At 48.7% G+C, this 16,815-nt stretch overlaps 1 protein-coding gene across 2 annotated transcripts in view; it reads right to left on the bottom strand.

Annotated features, from left to right (window-relative positions):
- The window catches only part of SLC18A2 (solute carrier family 18 member A2), a 41,121-nt gene that overhangs the window by 23,723 nt on the left and 583 nt on the right, over positions 1–16,815 (bottom strand). For both annotated transcript variants that reach the window (XM_069567618.1, XM_069567619.1), the window contains exons 2-10: positions 16,676–16,811; positions 14,809–15,160; positions 5,659–5,717; positions 5,275–5,358; positions 4,898–4,990; positions 3,887–3,976; positions 3,734–3,777; positions 3,604–3,664; positions 313–408 (exon numbers count right to left, since the gene is read on the bottom strand). In XM_069567618.1, the coding sequence (XP_069423719.1) occupies positions 313–408; positions 3,604–3,664; positions 3,734–3,777; positions 3,887–3,976; positions 4,898–4,990; positions 5,275–5,358; positions 5,659–5,717; positions 14,809–15,160; positions 16,676–16,796 (1,000 nt within the window). In that variant the 5' untranslated portion in view covers positions 16,797–16,811. The remainder of the gene's footprint in view (positions 1–312; positions 409–3,603; positions 3,665–3,733; positions 3,778–3,886; positions 3,977–4,897; positions 4,991–5,274; positions 5,359–5,658; positions 5,718–14,808; positions 15,161–16,675; positions 16,812–16,815) is intronic.

Here is a 16,815-nt window from a genome sequence, read left to right as displayed (position 1 = left end):
CCATAAACTTGATTGCTGTCCACATACATTTAATACAATAGTTCAGCTGCAGAAACATGAGGAAATACTGAATGCATCTTTTCTCTCTCATTTCTGGTCTTTGTATTAACTGCACTTCTATCAGGCATGATGCAAAATCTGGAGTTGAAAGAAACCCCAAAGCTCATTGCTAATCTAAGCACTGATCCCCTTAAGTGTCAAACAGAAACAATCACTTTATCATCCTGCCACCAGCCGCTCAGCAGGGCTACAATGATGAGACCTACCCTGGGGCAACAGTTCTAGAATCAGAAGTGCCCAGCCCAGTCTTACCCAGCTGCCACTTGTGGGAACACATGGTCTCCATCATCCAGATTGGCAGGGCTGGCTCCAGCATGGCAATCCCCATGTTTGCGAAGCAGATGGACCCTTTAAGGGAGGAAGAGGGTTAGTGTCCTTCTGTTTGGGGTCTCCAGTGTCCCCTACCATTCCCAAATACAGCTAAATCCCATGTGCCCACAGCCAGAACAATCAGCTCAGAAACCCAGAACTTCTACTTTTGTAAGAATAACAGCTCAAGGAGATGGTGGGGAGGGTTGTTTCTTTTTAGTATTGTTATTACTTAAGACAACTAGCAGCTCAGAGTCATAAAGTTTGGAACTGGAGAAAGGCTTAGAGATCACTAGGTTTAAATTTTCCCAATCTGTTAGGGAAGTAATGTGCTTGAGGCCACTCAGCAGCTCAGACTGATCACACACAGACCCAGGCAACCTGAGGCTCCTACACTTTGTACAACCACACAGATATTTCTAATGATGCCCCTGGTTGCTTGAAATTCCAGTGCACTTGGTACAAATATCCTGGTGAGGAATTTTTCTTTTTAAACAACTATACCTATAGGGTAAATAGCCATCACCACTGTGTTAACCAGAACCCTTTGTAAATGCAGAACCTTTGGGAAAAAACACACACACACACACACCCTGCTGTCCCCATTATTCTGAAAGCTTCCTCTGCTGTGCGCTGTGAATCCTCTAATTTTCTAGACTTCTGATTCAAAGAACATCGTGCAACCATAATTAAGGTGCTTATAGATGAAGAAAGATTTTTGTTTTCATTCTTTGTAAATTTACAGACAGAACATAAAAATGATATTGAAATGGCTGGACTACCTTCACTCACCTACTCTGTGTTTCCTTAGATTTTGTATTTGTCTATTTGACATTAACTATAGGGCCAAGCTAACCAGCGTTGTTCATGTCTCCCCTGTGATCCAGAGCCCATATTCTGAGCTCCCTCTTTATCAGCTCTGACCCACGGCACCAGTGACCCCTCCCCACCCTAAATTCACCCAGGGAACTGGGGAGAGCACCCAGACTGGGATTATTGAAACTAGCCAACCCTAAGCTGCTTACCCTGCCCTGATATTCACACAGAAGCCCCTAGGATCTGGCCTGGGCTTTCCCCAGCCCCTTTCTGCCTGTTGACCAAACCAGCTCCCCATGCGGCCCTGAGCAGTGTGGCATGCTCCCTTTTCTTGGGAAACCCAACTAACAAAATCTTCCTTCAGCGGTGTTGACCTCTCTGGGTCATCACTCACTCACCTCCATAAACTGACAAATGAGATACACCAGGCTCCCAACTAACCCCTCCCCATGTCCAGGCTTCCCAGACCTCCGACAGCCTGACATTGAGTGCGGGCTGGGTCTCCGTACTTCCTCCATGGCGGGTGGGGGGGGGGGCATGTAGGAACAAGACAGGTCAGAGAAGGTCAGAGAAAGGCAGGGGCAGGAAGGTCACAGGCAGCAACGCCTGCCCACACGTCTGCCCCAAGGTGCAAGGTGGCGTCTCTGGGCCCCCACCTCTCACCACATATGTCCTCACCCCCAGTTCGGACAGCCAGGGCTCCAGGGGAATCCCAGTTCTGGAATGTTCCCTGTGTCTTGCAGGGGACACACAGAGGGGCCCCTCCAGGAGGCGGTCATCACACTAGGTTTACTACCCTTTGGTCAACGGGTATAACAGACAAGGTCTAGACCAGGATCACATGCGTGCCACCTGAACCAGACCCAGTGGCAGATGGCTTAACAAAGTCTGCCTGGGTATATAGGTCAACCCCAATCTCATAATTCATCCCACCTGCTCCTCCCCAGCTTGGTAACAAAACGTTCATTCTCTAGGTCTGTGTCTCTATTTCTGCTTTGTAAATAAGATCCTCTGTACCAACTTTTTCAGATTCCACAGGGACGTATACACACTATTGATACTACGTATGAAATAGATAACTAAGGAGAACCTACTGTATACCACAGGGAACTCTACTCAATGCTCTGTGATGACATAAATGGCAAGAAAATTTCAAAAAAGGAGGGATGTGCTTGGTCTCCCAGTCACGTTTGAATTTTTGTGACCCCATGGACTGTAGCCTGCCAGGCTCCTCTGTCCATGGGGATTCTCCAGGCAAGAATACTGGAGTGGGTTGCCAAGCCTGATTCAAAAAAGGAGGGATATATATATGTGTGTGTGTGTGTGTATATATATATAGTTGATTGCTTTGTTACACAGCAAAAACTAATACAACACTATAAAACAACTATACTCCAATAAAATTTTTTAAATATTAAAAAAAAATCAGCCTTCATGTCTGTGACCCCTGCTTAAACATACCTAACCCTAACAGAAGGGAACCCACACTGTACGGCTCCCCTGACCTCAAGGGCTGCTGCTGACCACTGTGTCCAGGCCCAGGCCACATAAGACTAGTTCCTCACGAGGCAGTTCCAGGCCCAGGTCACAGGGATGGTCCTGGGAGGATGGTCACTTGGATGGATACAGCCCATTATCCCCCAAAAGAGCCACAGCACCCCAGGGCATCCTTTGAGCCTCTCTCTGCTAAGAACACAAAGGATGTCTTCTGGCCGCTACACAGGATACCCTCTGCAGAAATGGGGCGCCCCTTCGCCCTCCAGATGCCAAGTTGAAATCAGACCACCCACCTAAGATGCCTGCAGGGATCCCATGGACCCATTCCGGAAGCTCAAGGCCAAACAGTGATGCCCGCTGACACAAACACAGCGAACAAGCTTGGCCCCAAACAATGCTCGTGGAGGTCATCTCTGTGACTCAGACATCTTTGCCCCAAATGCAAAACAACAAAGGAGCTTGGCTGTGTCAGAAATCAACGACGGAAGAAAAACATTTCTTCTGACGCGTGACCTCTTTGTGACTTTTATGTTTTTCTACAGCCCAACATTTCCAGCACAGAGAAGGCAATGGCACCCCACTCCAGTACTCTTGCCTGGAAAATCCCATGGACGGAGGAGCCTGGTAGGCTGCAGCCCATGGGGTCGCTAAGAGTCGGACACGACTGAGTGACTTCACTTTCACTTTTCACTTTCATGCATTGGAGAAGGAAATGGCAACCCACTCCAGTGTTCTTGCCTGGAGAATCCCATGGACGGAGGAGCCTGGTGGGCTGCCGTCTATGGGGTCACACAGAGTCGGACACGACTGAATCGACTTAGCAGCAGCAGCAATGTTTCCAGCAGCAAAACCAACACTGGTCCTCGCCACCCACCCCCACCCACTTGATGGGGAAGTGCCGGGGTGCTGGGGGAGCCCCACCTGCAGCGATGAGGATGTATGGGTCCCTCAGCAGGGTGGTGAGTGGCGTCCCCTTCTGGCTCTGTCAGGAAAACAGGAGTTAGAAGAGGCCACGTGGCCACCACAGTGCCCACCTGGCCCTGCTGCTCACCTCTGGCTGCACCCGGGATGGCTGGAGCACAAAGAGCTGAATAGCTATGGGAGGAAAAAGAAGAGGCGTGGCCCCAAGCACTTGCTCGCAAGGATGCTGAGCCCGAGGTCCCCGAGATCACAGGCAGGGGTCCCAGGGGACTCACTCACTCACCTCCATCCAAGAGCACCAGGGCAGCCAAGACTAGGAACGGAGCTGTCTTCCCCACAAACTCGTACAGCACGCTCCCAAAGGGGGGGCCCACTGTGAGGAAGACAGAGCAGGGCTGGTACCGGGCCCAGGACCACCGACCACCCCCTTGACCAGAACCATCTTCTTTGTGTTTCTCCCTCTATGCATGCTCAGTTGCTCAGTTGTGTCTGACTCTTCGTGTTCCCATGGACTGTAGCCCACCAGGCTCCTCTATCCATGGGATTTCCCAGGCAAGAATGCTGAAGTGGATTGCCATTTCCTACCCCAGGGGATCTTCCTGACCCTGAGAGTAAAACCTCCTCTCCTGCATCTCCTACGTTGGCAGGCAGATTCTTTACCACGAGCGTCACCTGGGAAGCCCCTCTACTTGGTTCCAGACAGTACGTGAAAGGACCACCCTATATTCTGTTCAGGAGTGTTAAACCACGCTGGCAACTCCTCTAAGTGGTTTTACACCTGAGATATGGGCAAAAGCCTATGAGGGAAACCCCACAAGCAAAGGTCAGAGAGAAATAAGACCTAGGCACAGACATGCATAGGAAAATGGGCCAGGGAGGACTGCAGGGTCCTTACGAAGCAGCAGACAGGGGGGACTGTGGGCCCCCAGATGAAGGTCAGGAATGTACAGAGAAGGCAGACGACCTGGATCTGTCAGGGAAGGTGCCTGTTCCTGGTCTGGGAGCTCAGCCAGGGCAAGTCGGGGAGGCAGGCTCAGAAAGTGGGAAGGTCCTCGGGCGGGATGGAAACTCAGAGAATGTTCTAGGGCAGGGACCTTGGCAGAGCATCCTGTTCAAGACTCGTTTTCTTCTGGATCGGGGAGAGAGGACTAGGGAGCCCAGGACCGCCCAGGTCAGGACACGTCCCATTTTTCAAAGCCTCCATGAAAGCAGGGAGGAAACAGAGGACACAGTGAAAAGGGGCTCAGTGTCCAATACAGGATAGACCCTTCCCTGTACGGCGGCCCTCACCCACCTAGGACCCCCATGGCCAGGCCTCCCAGGGCGATCCCCATGGCGTTGCCTCTCTCCTCGTCATCTGTGTACACGCTGGCCAGCATGCCCATCCCTAATCAAGGAAAGAAACGGTGACAGCCAAGCTCTGGAAGCAACAGAATTATCTTCATGACTCACAACCCCACCCACCCCCGGCCCAGACTGTGCTCTTCCCACACCTGCCAGACCAATAAAACAAGGTCAAACAACATCCAAAAACCCAGCACCCACCACCACCGATACCGATTGCCTGAATTATTCCAGCTCATTCTGTAAAGGGTCGCCAGCTAAGGCAGGGCCCGGTCCTCCCACAGACCAAAGCCCCCAGGGCACAGACTTAGTCAGTTCCACACCTACCAGCTACAGAGGAGCAGGAGGAACCGATGCCCTGCAGGGACCTGGCGAACAGCAGGAAGGCGTAGCTGCGGGAGAAGGCAAACACTGTGGAGAGAGTGGCCAGGCCACGGTTAGTGTAGACCCGGCTGGCCCGGTGACCAAATCTGCTCAAATAGGACCTTTCTAAAGGCCTCCCTTAACCTGATGGGGGTACTTCTGGATTAACCACATCATGCTTTGGTTCCCTGAAGACCTCACCCACCCTGAAGACCCTCACTGCTTTCTGCAGTTGTTGCCAACATACCTAACCCTGCCCCCATCCCAGCTGTGTTCTCAATTCCCAGCTGGTGGTGGTCAGAGCCTACCTGGTGACCCAAACTCGGAAGGCAAACGTCAGACACTTACTAACTGTTGAGATGAACATGATGCAGAATCCTGTAAACATGGGAATTGGGTAGCCAATTCTGCAAAACAGAACCACAGAGAGAACCTAGTGACTGCTCGTATTTTGTTTAAGCCTTTCTATTGAGTTTCTCCTGTTAGCCTTTGGGATCGAGTGGATAAGCCTCTGGTCAACTTTTCTAAAAATTCATATAGTTGGTGCTTCCTCCGTGACCTTTTGGTGTTTGACTGTCTTGGAACGTGAATACATTTAGGGACTGCCACTCTGAAGGGAAATTTCTCTGGCATAAATGTTAATAAAATCTTGGCAAGTAACCCAGAACACATTCAAATACACAGCCCCTGTTTCCAGCATTCTGTAAAACTTTCTTTAATTAGAGTCTTGGCTAGAGCTTCCCCAGAGGGACGGCTGCAGTCAAATGATTCTAGTAAAAGGTCATCAAGAGATTCCATGGGCAGCAGACACAACTGCAATACGTCTAAGAGGCATCGGGAAATGAGGACATTTCCAAATCTATCTTCACCTTGACCCTGACACAGGCCTTGTTTTCTGTACAAAACTTTCAACATCCTAATTGCTCCACAAGACCACAAAGCACAGGGGTCTGCCACCAGGGAGACAGGAGAGGTGGGGAGACCTCAACGTCTGGGTATCACACCCTTGGCTGGACACCTGGCCTTGCCATTTAACTCAAATAGATCTCCCTCAAGGCTCAAAGAGAGACCACCACCCACTTCCCATAGGTGGAATGTTAAGTCCCTTCAGTCATGTCCAACTCTTTTCAACCCCATGGACTGTAGCCCGTCAGGCTCCTCTGTCCATGTGATTCTCCAGGCAAGAATACTGGAGTGCATTGCCATTCCCTTCTCTAGGGGATCTTCCTGACCTGGGGACTGAACCCACATCTCTTCTGCCTCCTGCACTAGTGGGTGGGTTCTTTACCACTGGTACCACCCGGGAGATGGAGTGGGTATGATATGAGACATGGCTATTAAACTGCTACCAGGGCACCTGGAACATGACAGATGTTTCAGAAATTTTGCTTCATCCCTCATTCTCCTCCTGTTTTCCCTACCTGTTTCTGCAGATTAAGCAAGCAGGTTGGTCCCTGTCATATAGATGGCACATGAGAGTGAAGCAGCTTCCTGCCCCCTGGCCTCCTTTCTGCCAGGAACAAATCACAAAAAAAGCAGGGGCCAGGACTGGCTGAGCTACAGCCCTAGAGAAGATCTGTGTCACAGCCCAGAATAGCCCTGAGCATCTCCAGGCCTCATCTTCCTCCAGCCCCAGACACTCAAGACCCTGGAGAGAAACCCAACGAGGAACAAGGAGCCCTGAGCACCAGTCATACAGCCTGGGAGGGCTCTTCTACTCAAGGCTGGAATGAAAAATTATAACAATATCTTCACCTAAGGTTACACTCCATTCTCCAAGCACTTCCACCCATGAGCTCCCTGATGTGATAAGAGCAGATGGACCACTTCCACATGTTACAGATGAGGCATGAAAAACTGACTTGTCTGATGTCCTAGAGCTAATTCCATCCAGGGCCATTCCATCCAGTTCTTCTCCTTACAGACTTACTTTACTAACCTCCCCAGGTAGCTAAAAGGCATATGTGGTTTTGAACAGAACCTTCTAAAAGTTCTGGTCCCACTTACATAATTTTTAACTGTTTCATGTGCATCCAGGAAACAAATAGCATCATAAAATCATCGCATTCTCAGGCAATCACCACCCCACTAACTGATGCAAAGACTCCTCTACTGTGACCTGAAGTGAGCTTGTAACTCACAAAGCAGGCTTTGAAGCCAATTTGGTGAACTAGGAAAGATACCAAGGTGCTGAACTGCAGTTCAGATACCATCAAATGACAGCTGCTCGTCTCCACCAGCCCCGAGCCGACTGCTCTGTGCTCTCACTTCTGCAGGCAAAAGAAACCTGCTCACAACACCAGATCCAACATGGCACTAATGGAAACTGATGAAGGAAACTTCCAGGGGGCTCAGAGAGAAGTCACAGGCAGTTTATTTTCTCAGCAACTATTACATGTCCATAAAGAAGGCTGAGCGCCAAAGAATTGATGCTTTTGAACTGCGGTGCCGAAGAAGACTTTTGAGAGTCTCCTGGACTGCAAAGAGATCAAACCAGTCAACCCTAAAGGAAATCAACCATAAATATTCATTGGAAGGAGAAGCTCCAATACTTTGGCCACCTGCTGCAAAAAGCTGACTCATTGGAAAAGACCCTGATGCTGGGAAAAATTGAGGGCAGGAGGAGAAAGGGACAACAGAGGATGAGATGGTTGGATGGCATCACCAACTCAATGGACATGAGTCTGAGCAAACTCCGGGAGCTGGTGAAGGACAGGGATGCCTGGCACTTGCAGTCCATGGGGTCACAGAGTCGGACACGACTGAGCAACTGAACAACAACATTGCATGTCTGGGGGAAGAACGAACACACAACTACCCTGGAATGAACAGAGGCTTCTTATCCCTTTCAACATCCAGCTTGGAAAACCACTGACTTAAGTCAAAGCTATTGCAAAACCAGTAATATTACATCCAGTCAACAGCCCAGCCACTGACCAAGGTCACCTGGCAGGGCACAGCTGGTGTGAGTGCCTTCTTACCAGGAGGCTCCAGCACTCCCGGAGATGACAAGCATGCAGAGTCACCTGTGACCATCCCAATTCCACGTGATAGCTGGCTCCAACCCTATTTTCAGATGACCACATGGAGGCTCAAGAGATTTAAGTAACTTGCCCCAAATTCAGGGCAGAGGGCATAACCTTGAGTGTCAATGAGGCTGGGTCCTGCTAGTATACACTTGTGGTGGGGACACCAGTCGCAGGAGCAGTGGTCCACACAGGGTGCGTGGAACGTGGGTCCACAGTACCTGTTAATACCAGGTGGCTTGATACCAGAGGGCTGCACACTTACGGAAGATTCTTTTAACCAAGACCAGGTGTTGTGTTTTTCTCTAAAAATCCAGCAGCTGCTGTTGTGTTTCTCAGTTGCTTTCAGATTTTAATAAAGCATGACTGGAAAACCAAATGGCAAAGCTAGAAGGAAACTCAAAGGCTGGCCAGTCCAATCCCCTATCTTAGATGAGAAAGTCAAGGTTCAAAGGTGGAGCCTGTGACTCAGCCACAACTGCAGAGCAAGCCAGTTGCTTTGGGTATCACTGGGATCCTGCTGCTTCCTTCTCCTTACCAGACTCGTGTGCCCTACGCTTTCAACACTGGCCAAGCCACTGGCAGGGTTGCCCAGTGGCAAGTGCTGGGCAGCATCCTTCTCTGGAGCTCAGCCTCAAGGCAAATGCAGCCCAATGGGCAGCTCCTGGCTCTCCACCCTCAGACTGCCCTGTCCCCCTGAACACCTGCCTCAGGACAGCTGCCCAAGGCCCCAGGGTCACTGAGTGGTGGCCAGATGGCCACTGTCCTTTCTCCCTCCCCACAATGTCTCCTAAATGGTCAGAACCTCAACTGACATTAGTCATAAATGTCTGATTTGGCCTCCTGCAGCAATTCAATGCCATCTCAATTAAAGTGATACTGAGCCGAGCCATGTCTGATGCAGCAAACCTTTACCCAAGCATCCCATTATCACCCCCTCGTGAGTCATCCTGGCCCACTGTCATCTCCACAGGGCATCAGGGAGCAGCTAATCCAATTGGAATAAGAGTAAAATTCGTATATTTGATTCCTAGAAGAGAGTGCAAAGCAATAAAAGTTATATGCATTATGTGTCCATACACAGTCAGTGGAGAAACCCTATTATGTTCCTAAATTATCACTGGCAATCAATACTTGTTCTCTATGCTATGGACTAGTTTATCTTTACCTTATGTAAGCTCTTGTCCCAGGCTTGCTAAGATCTGCCTCGGTTCCCTCTTCTGGGTAAGTGACAAAAGCAAGGATGCAGAATAGGGGACAGAGAAGGGAACAAACTGCCCCAGAGGAGACAAGAGGTGACATCTCCCTTTCCAACTATCTCCACACACTCCTCAACAGTGAACAGCAGTAAACAGAGAGGTATTTTACATTTCCTAGAGGCTCAGTGGTATGCAGGAGACACAGGGTCCATCCCTGGAGCGGGGAGATCCCCTGGAGAAGGGAATGGCAACCCACTCCAGGATTCTTGCCTGGAAAATGCCACGGGCAGAGGAACTTGGCCGGCTATGGTCCATGGGGTCACAAAAAGTCCGACAGGACTTGGAAGCTTGTGGTCAACCATTTCATAAATAAAAGAAAATCCTTGGGTTTAGCCCCTGGGTCTGTCTCTTTCAGTTATAACATGTGTGGAGTGAGCTACATGAGCCTTGAATTTCTTACTCTCCCGGGTGTTCCTTGATGCACAGATCACATGAGGGCTCTGCTCCCATGGGAAGGACCCAAATCCACGGCCAGCTTGTTCTGATTTCAAAGCAAAGACTCTGTCGCACCCTCTCCATCCTCACGACGTCTGGGATGGGAGATCCCTTCCCAGAATGGCTGATTTCCCTGTCCATGGAGATGCTTTTTGAAAAGGTCACTGCTTATTGCTACAGAACCCACTTCAGACCAACTGCCTGAAGCTAGAGAAAAAAAAAAAACAACACGAAAACACACAGTCGATTTGGTGGGGATTTCATGCCCTGTGGCTTTCTCCCTGTCGTTCAGATGTGAGCTAAGATTTGTGAGGAAGAATACCTGGCTTTCAAATATACTAGGTAACTATGGAAATAAATTAAGCCACTGACGCTGGTTTGATAAAAAGCAGACCACTGAGAGCGACAAGCTGAGGAGGGAGCTCTCCCCACCCCCGTCCCCGGAGTTAACCCTTTCCCAAGCCATCGGGTTCATTTGGAATATCTTGGGTCTAAAGATACAACTACTACGGAAGCCTTATGTTAAGCAAGTGAAGACCATGGAGCCATGTTCTTGACTTACGGAAGAGAGAAATGTAAAGATGCTTTTCACATTGTGTACCTCCCTGGAACATGCTTTTTATGTGTGGGTACCTTTAAAATCCACTTACTGGGCCAAATGACAACAGCTGTTGCTCATATTCATTTCACTCACAAGTGCAATCATGAAATGAACAGTTAAACTGGAATTAGAAAAGAAGTCACACAAGCCTCAAAGATGGCAATCAAGTCAAGACACACACCCACAGGCTTTGGAAAGTGTGTTACTGGACCTGTGATCACCACCCTCACCATAGTCAAAATGTCCTTTGTTCCCTATCTGGTCACAAATTATTCAGTGAAAATATACTACCTACAGAGGAAATGAAATGGGAATTACTTGTATCATCTAGCAGCCACGTGAGCATTTAAATACCTCCCAAGAATCGTCATATTTTATTTTCATGGTTCGACATGAGATCTTACCCAATATTTAAAACAAAAGACAGGAGGCTGCTTCCTGTTGTCACCCACTCACAAAAGCCACTCACACGGCAGCATCGTGACCACAAACAATGGGGCGCTGGACTGTAACATGGGGGTTCAACGGGTTATGATGGGTGTGACATTGGGTGTCTCATTTCAGAGGGGGTGCTGCTTACAGCAAGAAGCTTTAGAAATGCGTGGCTCCAAGCTCCCTACTACATCTCTGGAGATGCAAGAGATCTCTTTTTTCCCCACTGTCAGAAGCACTGCAGAGATACGGGGAGGCTAGGCCAGCATGCATCGTGGGATGGAAAAAGATAATTTTCTAGGCCAGGGAGGTGGGTGAGGATCAAGGTCCCTCACATCAGGCTGATTTTCCTAAACTCCCTCCCACTGAATAAAAATAGCATCCAACAACTCACTGTTTGGACTTTTCCTCATTCAGCCTGGGGCACCGAGGGAGAGCCCAAGTAGATGCAAAAAAGGCAGATTTTACCTGTATTATTTATATTCCGTAACTAAAGGTACAAACTGGGTTAACAGTAAGCTGGTGGAAAGAACCAGAAGAGAGGAAGACATCAGCCAGAGTCTGGACAAATGCTTTCTCCTCCTGAGTTATTGTTTAGTCGCTAAGTTGTGTCTGATTGTTTTGCGACCCCATGGACTATAGCTAGCCAGGCTCCTCTGTCCATGGGATTTCACAGGCAAGAATACTGGAGTGGTTGCAATTTCATTCCACAGAGTCACTGAGGAATCCTATCCTTCAGGATCTAATGCCTGGTGATCTGAGCTGGAGCTGATGAAATAATAACAGAAATAAAGTGCACAATAAATGTTATGCCACTGAATCATCCTCAAAGCACCCCTCACCCCCCACCTGTGGAAAAACTGTCTTCCACAAAACTGGTCCCTGGTGCCAAAAAGGTTGGGGACCACTACTATAAAAATACTAAGACAGCCCCCAAAGCTTTTGCTCAAGCTTCCTCAAGATCTGATGCTTCATGTTTTAACTACTCTTTAATCAAAAACATATTAACCAAGTGTAAAATGCTATTTTAAACTCAGTTCTTTACAACCCTGAAAATGTGAGTCACATATCTCGTTGGTAATTGCGGATGTGATTGGCACAAATTACATCAAAAGGCTATTTGCAATGGCTCACAAGGGAAGAGTCTGTAAACGGAAATATATTTATCACTTCTCTGAGCAGAGCCACAGAGTGCCCAGAAATGCTGCAAGTCCCCAAATTCATATCTACTGGGCTTGGAAAATATTGGAAAACATTACTTATCATGACCATGTTGGAGGGACAACTGAGTTTGTTCAATTGTTTTGCCTGCCTGCATTGATATTAAAATTTGTTTCAATTTCCACATTACAAGGCAGTGCTAGAAGATGAAGATTGTTTTGAAATTTGCTGGAGAGCTGGGAGAAATCAGCTAGGGAGGAAAATTTTGTTCTTGACAAGTTCCACCATACAAATAGACTAAATTTCACAGGTCACTAAAGGAAATTAGTTTTCTCTTGGAAGATAATTTTTTTTTACGAGGCCCAAACACAAGCCTTGCATGCATGCGTGCTAAGTCGCATCCAACTCTTTGCAACCCCATGGACTGTAAGACTGCCAGGCTCCTCTGTCCATGGGATTCTCCAGGCAAGAACACTGGAGTGAGTTGCCATGCCCTCTTCCAAGGGATCTTCCCAACCCAGGGATCAAACCTGCATCTCTTGCGGCTCCCGTATTGCAGGCAGATTCTTTACCGCTGAGGTGGCTACAATGTCAAAGTATTTGGAGTATATAATAGGGCAAAAGTCTCTCTGGTTTTAAACAAGCTCCTGCCCCTTGGCATAAGCAAAGCACTAGAAATGAGAATGGGATTTTTTTTAAAGCTTTTCATTTGCCATTTACATTTGGAAGATTGGAACGCTCACATCATTTCCGTCGAGTTTCTAAGTATTGCGCTGTACAGCTAGTGACATTCATGTCCAAGTGATTGGCAAGGTGTTATTACAATAATGTCCTCAATTTTCCCATATAGTATTTGAGCTGTTTGCTTTCTCAGAATACAAAACCCTGAGCTGTTTTCTGTAATTATACCAGATGCATTTTAAGGAGCGCTCTTAGGGGTGAGAAAAGAAAGAAAACCCTGTAAACCACGGAGGTCTGCTTGGTTTTCCTCCAGAAGAACAGAAGAAATGCTGAACGCCATCTTAATAATGGTGCCTCTTGGTGGGCTCCCAGTGGGCCCAGCGTCCTGCATTCATTTGTTTACCATTTTATGCAGTAGCCTGACAACACTGCCACACAGCCTGCAGGCTGGATGTGGCCTGGGAGGGTTAAAATGGATTCAATGGCACACCCAGTCCGGAAAATCACATCACAGAGGTAGAAAAGGTACTTCCATTTGACTCACCATGGGGACCCTACCAGAAATCTTTGCTTCAGGGGATCGCTTGTGTGGAGGAAGGCAGGCCTGCTGTGGCCGCTTTGAGCCCTTGCCACCACCCCAGGCCTCATTGCCTCATAGAGCCCCCAACCCTCCAGAGTTGCCCCCACTCTCAGCCACACAGGGCCCCTCTCTATTGTCACCATCTTGATATGATTAGCAATATTTTAATAGAAGACTGGGCCTTGGAGGAGGAAATGGCAACCCACTCCAGTATTCTTGTCTGGGAAATATCATGGACAGAAATAGCCTGGTGGGCTACAGTCCATGGGGTTGCAAAGAGTCAGACATGACCGAGTGACTAACACTTTTTTTTCCCTTCCCTGACTCTTCAACTTAGCTTTGGAATCTCTAGTGGCTCCCAAATGCTCCTGCAACAAGCGCCTACTCCTCTGTCATCTAGCACGTGGGGCTCCTCATAGCCCAGCCCCGCCCAGTCCCCCCAGACCCACCCTCCTCAGTCCTCTGGACCCCTCTTTTGCTCTCTTTCCCACCTCTGGTCCTTGTCTCTGTGCGTCTAAGCCTGTTTCATAGGTAGGACTCTGGGCACCGCCCCCCTCCACCGTTTTTCACATCTCTGCTTTTGGGGTCACACTGTTTAGATGGGAGCCCACCACCACTGCTCACTCTACCAGCTCCCACTCTTTGCAACAGACACCTCCTCCCCTCTTTTGCAAGCCCCCTGTCCTGTGCTTGCAGCCCCCAAGTCCTGGGCAGAGCTGGACCACCTCAGCTGGAGAAGAATAAATAGTAGCTGGATGGCCACCAACAATGGAAATGTGAACCATTATTCAGAAAAAATGGGTCTCAAAAGACTCCAGAACATCTGGATTAATATAAAGCTCATGTGGGCAGCTTGAATTATCTGGGGAAAAAGATTCTCTTCCTTGGTGTGCACGTGGACACAGCTCAGCACGTGGCAGGGGAAGGTCCACTGCCCAGGGCCTCGGTGTCAGCGAGCTGCTTCCTCTATCAGCAGGACTATGCATCACATGCCACGTTCCCCACCTGGCCATCCACACGAGCCTTGACCACACCAGCCTGAAGGAAACCGCTTCGGCTGTCTATTGGGAAGTCCATGACCAGAAGTGGAAGAGAAGAGAAAGCCACGTGGCACGTACAATCCCACGATGATGGCCACGGTGGCAATGAAAAGGAGCACCAAATGGGAAACCGTGACTGCCTCAAGATGGAAACATAAGGAGAAGGAGACTGGATTTCCCCTCCAGCTTTGGATCTCCAGACTCTGATCAACGAATGAAAAACAAAATGATCTGGAACAATATTATGACTATTTAGCTCCTTGACCGAAACAATATAACCTACCTGTTGGTCAACAGTCCTATGAACGGGTTGGTGAGGAGCTGGACAGTGGCTTTCGAGGCAAACAGCAGGCCGACCTGCACATTCTCATTCAGGAGGTCTTTGTCTTCACTGGGACAGTCGGAAGGGGCCGAGGACGAGTTAGTGACCATGTGCTGCGTGGTGGCCTCGTGCACCAGCGGCCCCTGAAGGTGGTCAGTGTTGTTCCCCGTGATCATGGTGGAGTTGTCATAATAGGAGAAGATGTTCTGAAAGCTTCCGGGGGCGGAGGCTGTGAGCCCAGGCTTGGCGGTCTGGATTTCTAGAGCATCTTTCTCATGCTCAATGCTGTACAAGTAACTCGGGATGATGGGGACTGGGGATGAGAGCAGGACAACGGTGATTACACTGAAAGCCTCCCTGGGACCAAAGCCAGCAAACCTGTGGTCTTGTCAAATGCTAAATGAGACCCAGAGAAGTGGCGTGTCTGCCTCAGGAAAGGGAACCTCTGCACCGACACTGAACAATTTCATGCTGTTTAGCTCTGGGAAAGGGGTGACAGAGGATAAGATGATTAGAGGGTATCACTGACTCAGTTTTAGCAAATTCCAGGAGATGGTGAAGGACAGGGAAGGCTGGTGGGCTGCAGTCCAAGGGGTTGCAAAGAGTCGGACACGACTGTGGGACTAAACAACAACAAGCTCTGAGAACAAAGCCCCAGAGGCTGTGAGAGCTCTCAGGGCCAGCAGACCTGAGCAGCCCCAGAGTTCCCTGTGCTTCTTACAGGGCTCCTTCACAGGAATATTTTAGGAAAGGAAAGCAAGATACAATCTGAAATCTAGTCTGTGCTGACCTGGGGTCAACCAGGGCTTCTCAGAAAGAGGCTAGAAAGACCTTTAAGTGAATGAATCAGGAAAACAGAAACCTAAATTTCATTATGTGTCTTAGAGAAAAAAAAAAATTAACCCGCAGGAAGTAATAATTCGGAAATTCTGCACTAGACTCACTTTATCTTTCTATTACTTGAGGGGGAAGCAGCAATGTTTCATACAACTTGGCAAATTTAAGACTTCCTGAGACTTTCACAAAGGAAAAGAAAGCTGATGTAATCGAAGCTTTGGGCATGTGTATAACAGAGGATTCAAGACAAAGGAGGACACAGGCCCTTGTTACTCTACTGGGATGAGCCCCAAAGCTCCCATATTCCTGGAAGTGAAAACCTGACTCTCTGATGCTCTGAAAACTGTCCAGAGAGAAAAACTTAGACAGGGGAAATGACCCTTTAAAAAGTCATTTTTTATTCATTAAAAATTGGGATATTTTTCAGGAAAATATGCGTGCCAAACCTGTTGTTCATGGGGCTAATTAAGAGACCTGGATGTCAATTATGTAGCTGTTCAAAAATCTATTACAGCAAAAAAGATGAAAACCAACAGTTAAAACTGCTCTTGATAGGAGTCCTGACATGTGTCCATGTCCCTTCCTTCTATGGAGGGAGGTATGCTGACCTGTTCCTTTAGGTGACAGACCACATTATTAACCCACCTTTTTCGGGGGGGGCGTAATAATTATTATAATATTATTGTGAATCCTGGAAATTGCTCTTCCTTCATAGAATATTAAAAAAAAATTTTTTTTTAATCGCGTTGAAAGTGACAAGGGGAAGCAGGAAATTATCAGGAGGAAACATAAGTTCTTAGTTTTATCTGATGTCACGGTTTTTTTGACCGGACCTCCAGGAAAACGAAGCCGCGAACGCGGCCACTAGCCTAAGCGAGGCAGTCTTGGGCGGGGAACGTCTTTATGAAAAACGTTTTCTCTCCAACCTGCCCGCACCGCGCCGGGGTAAGCGGGGCGCGCCGGGGGACTGGGACGCCGGGTCTGTACGTACCCACAACCGTGAGCAGCATGTTGTCCAGCAGCAGCGCGAGGAACACGATGAACAGGATGAGCTTCCGCGAGTGCCGGCTCTCCTGCAGCCGGCGGAGCAGCGCCAGCTCGCTCAGGGCCATGGCTCCTGGGCTCGGCTGC

This window comes from Ovis canadensis, chromosome 22, assembly GCF_042477335.2.
Source record: "Ovis canadensis isolate MfBH-ARS-UI-01 breed Bighorn chromosome 22, ARS-UI_OviCan_v2, whole genome shotgun sequence".
Taxonomy (NCBI): Eukaryota; Metazoa; Chordata; class Mammalia; order Artiodactyla; family Bovidae; genus Ovis; species Ovis canadensis.
This window is presented reverse-complemented; position numbering and strand designations above follow the sequence as displayed.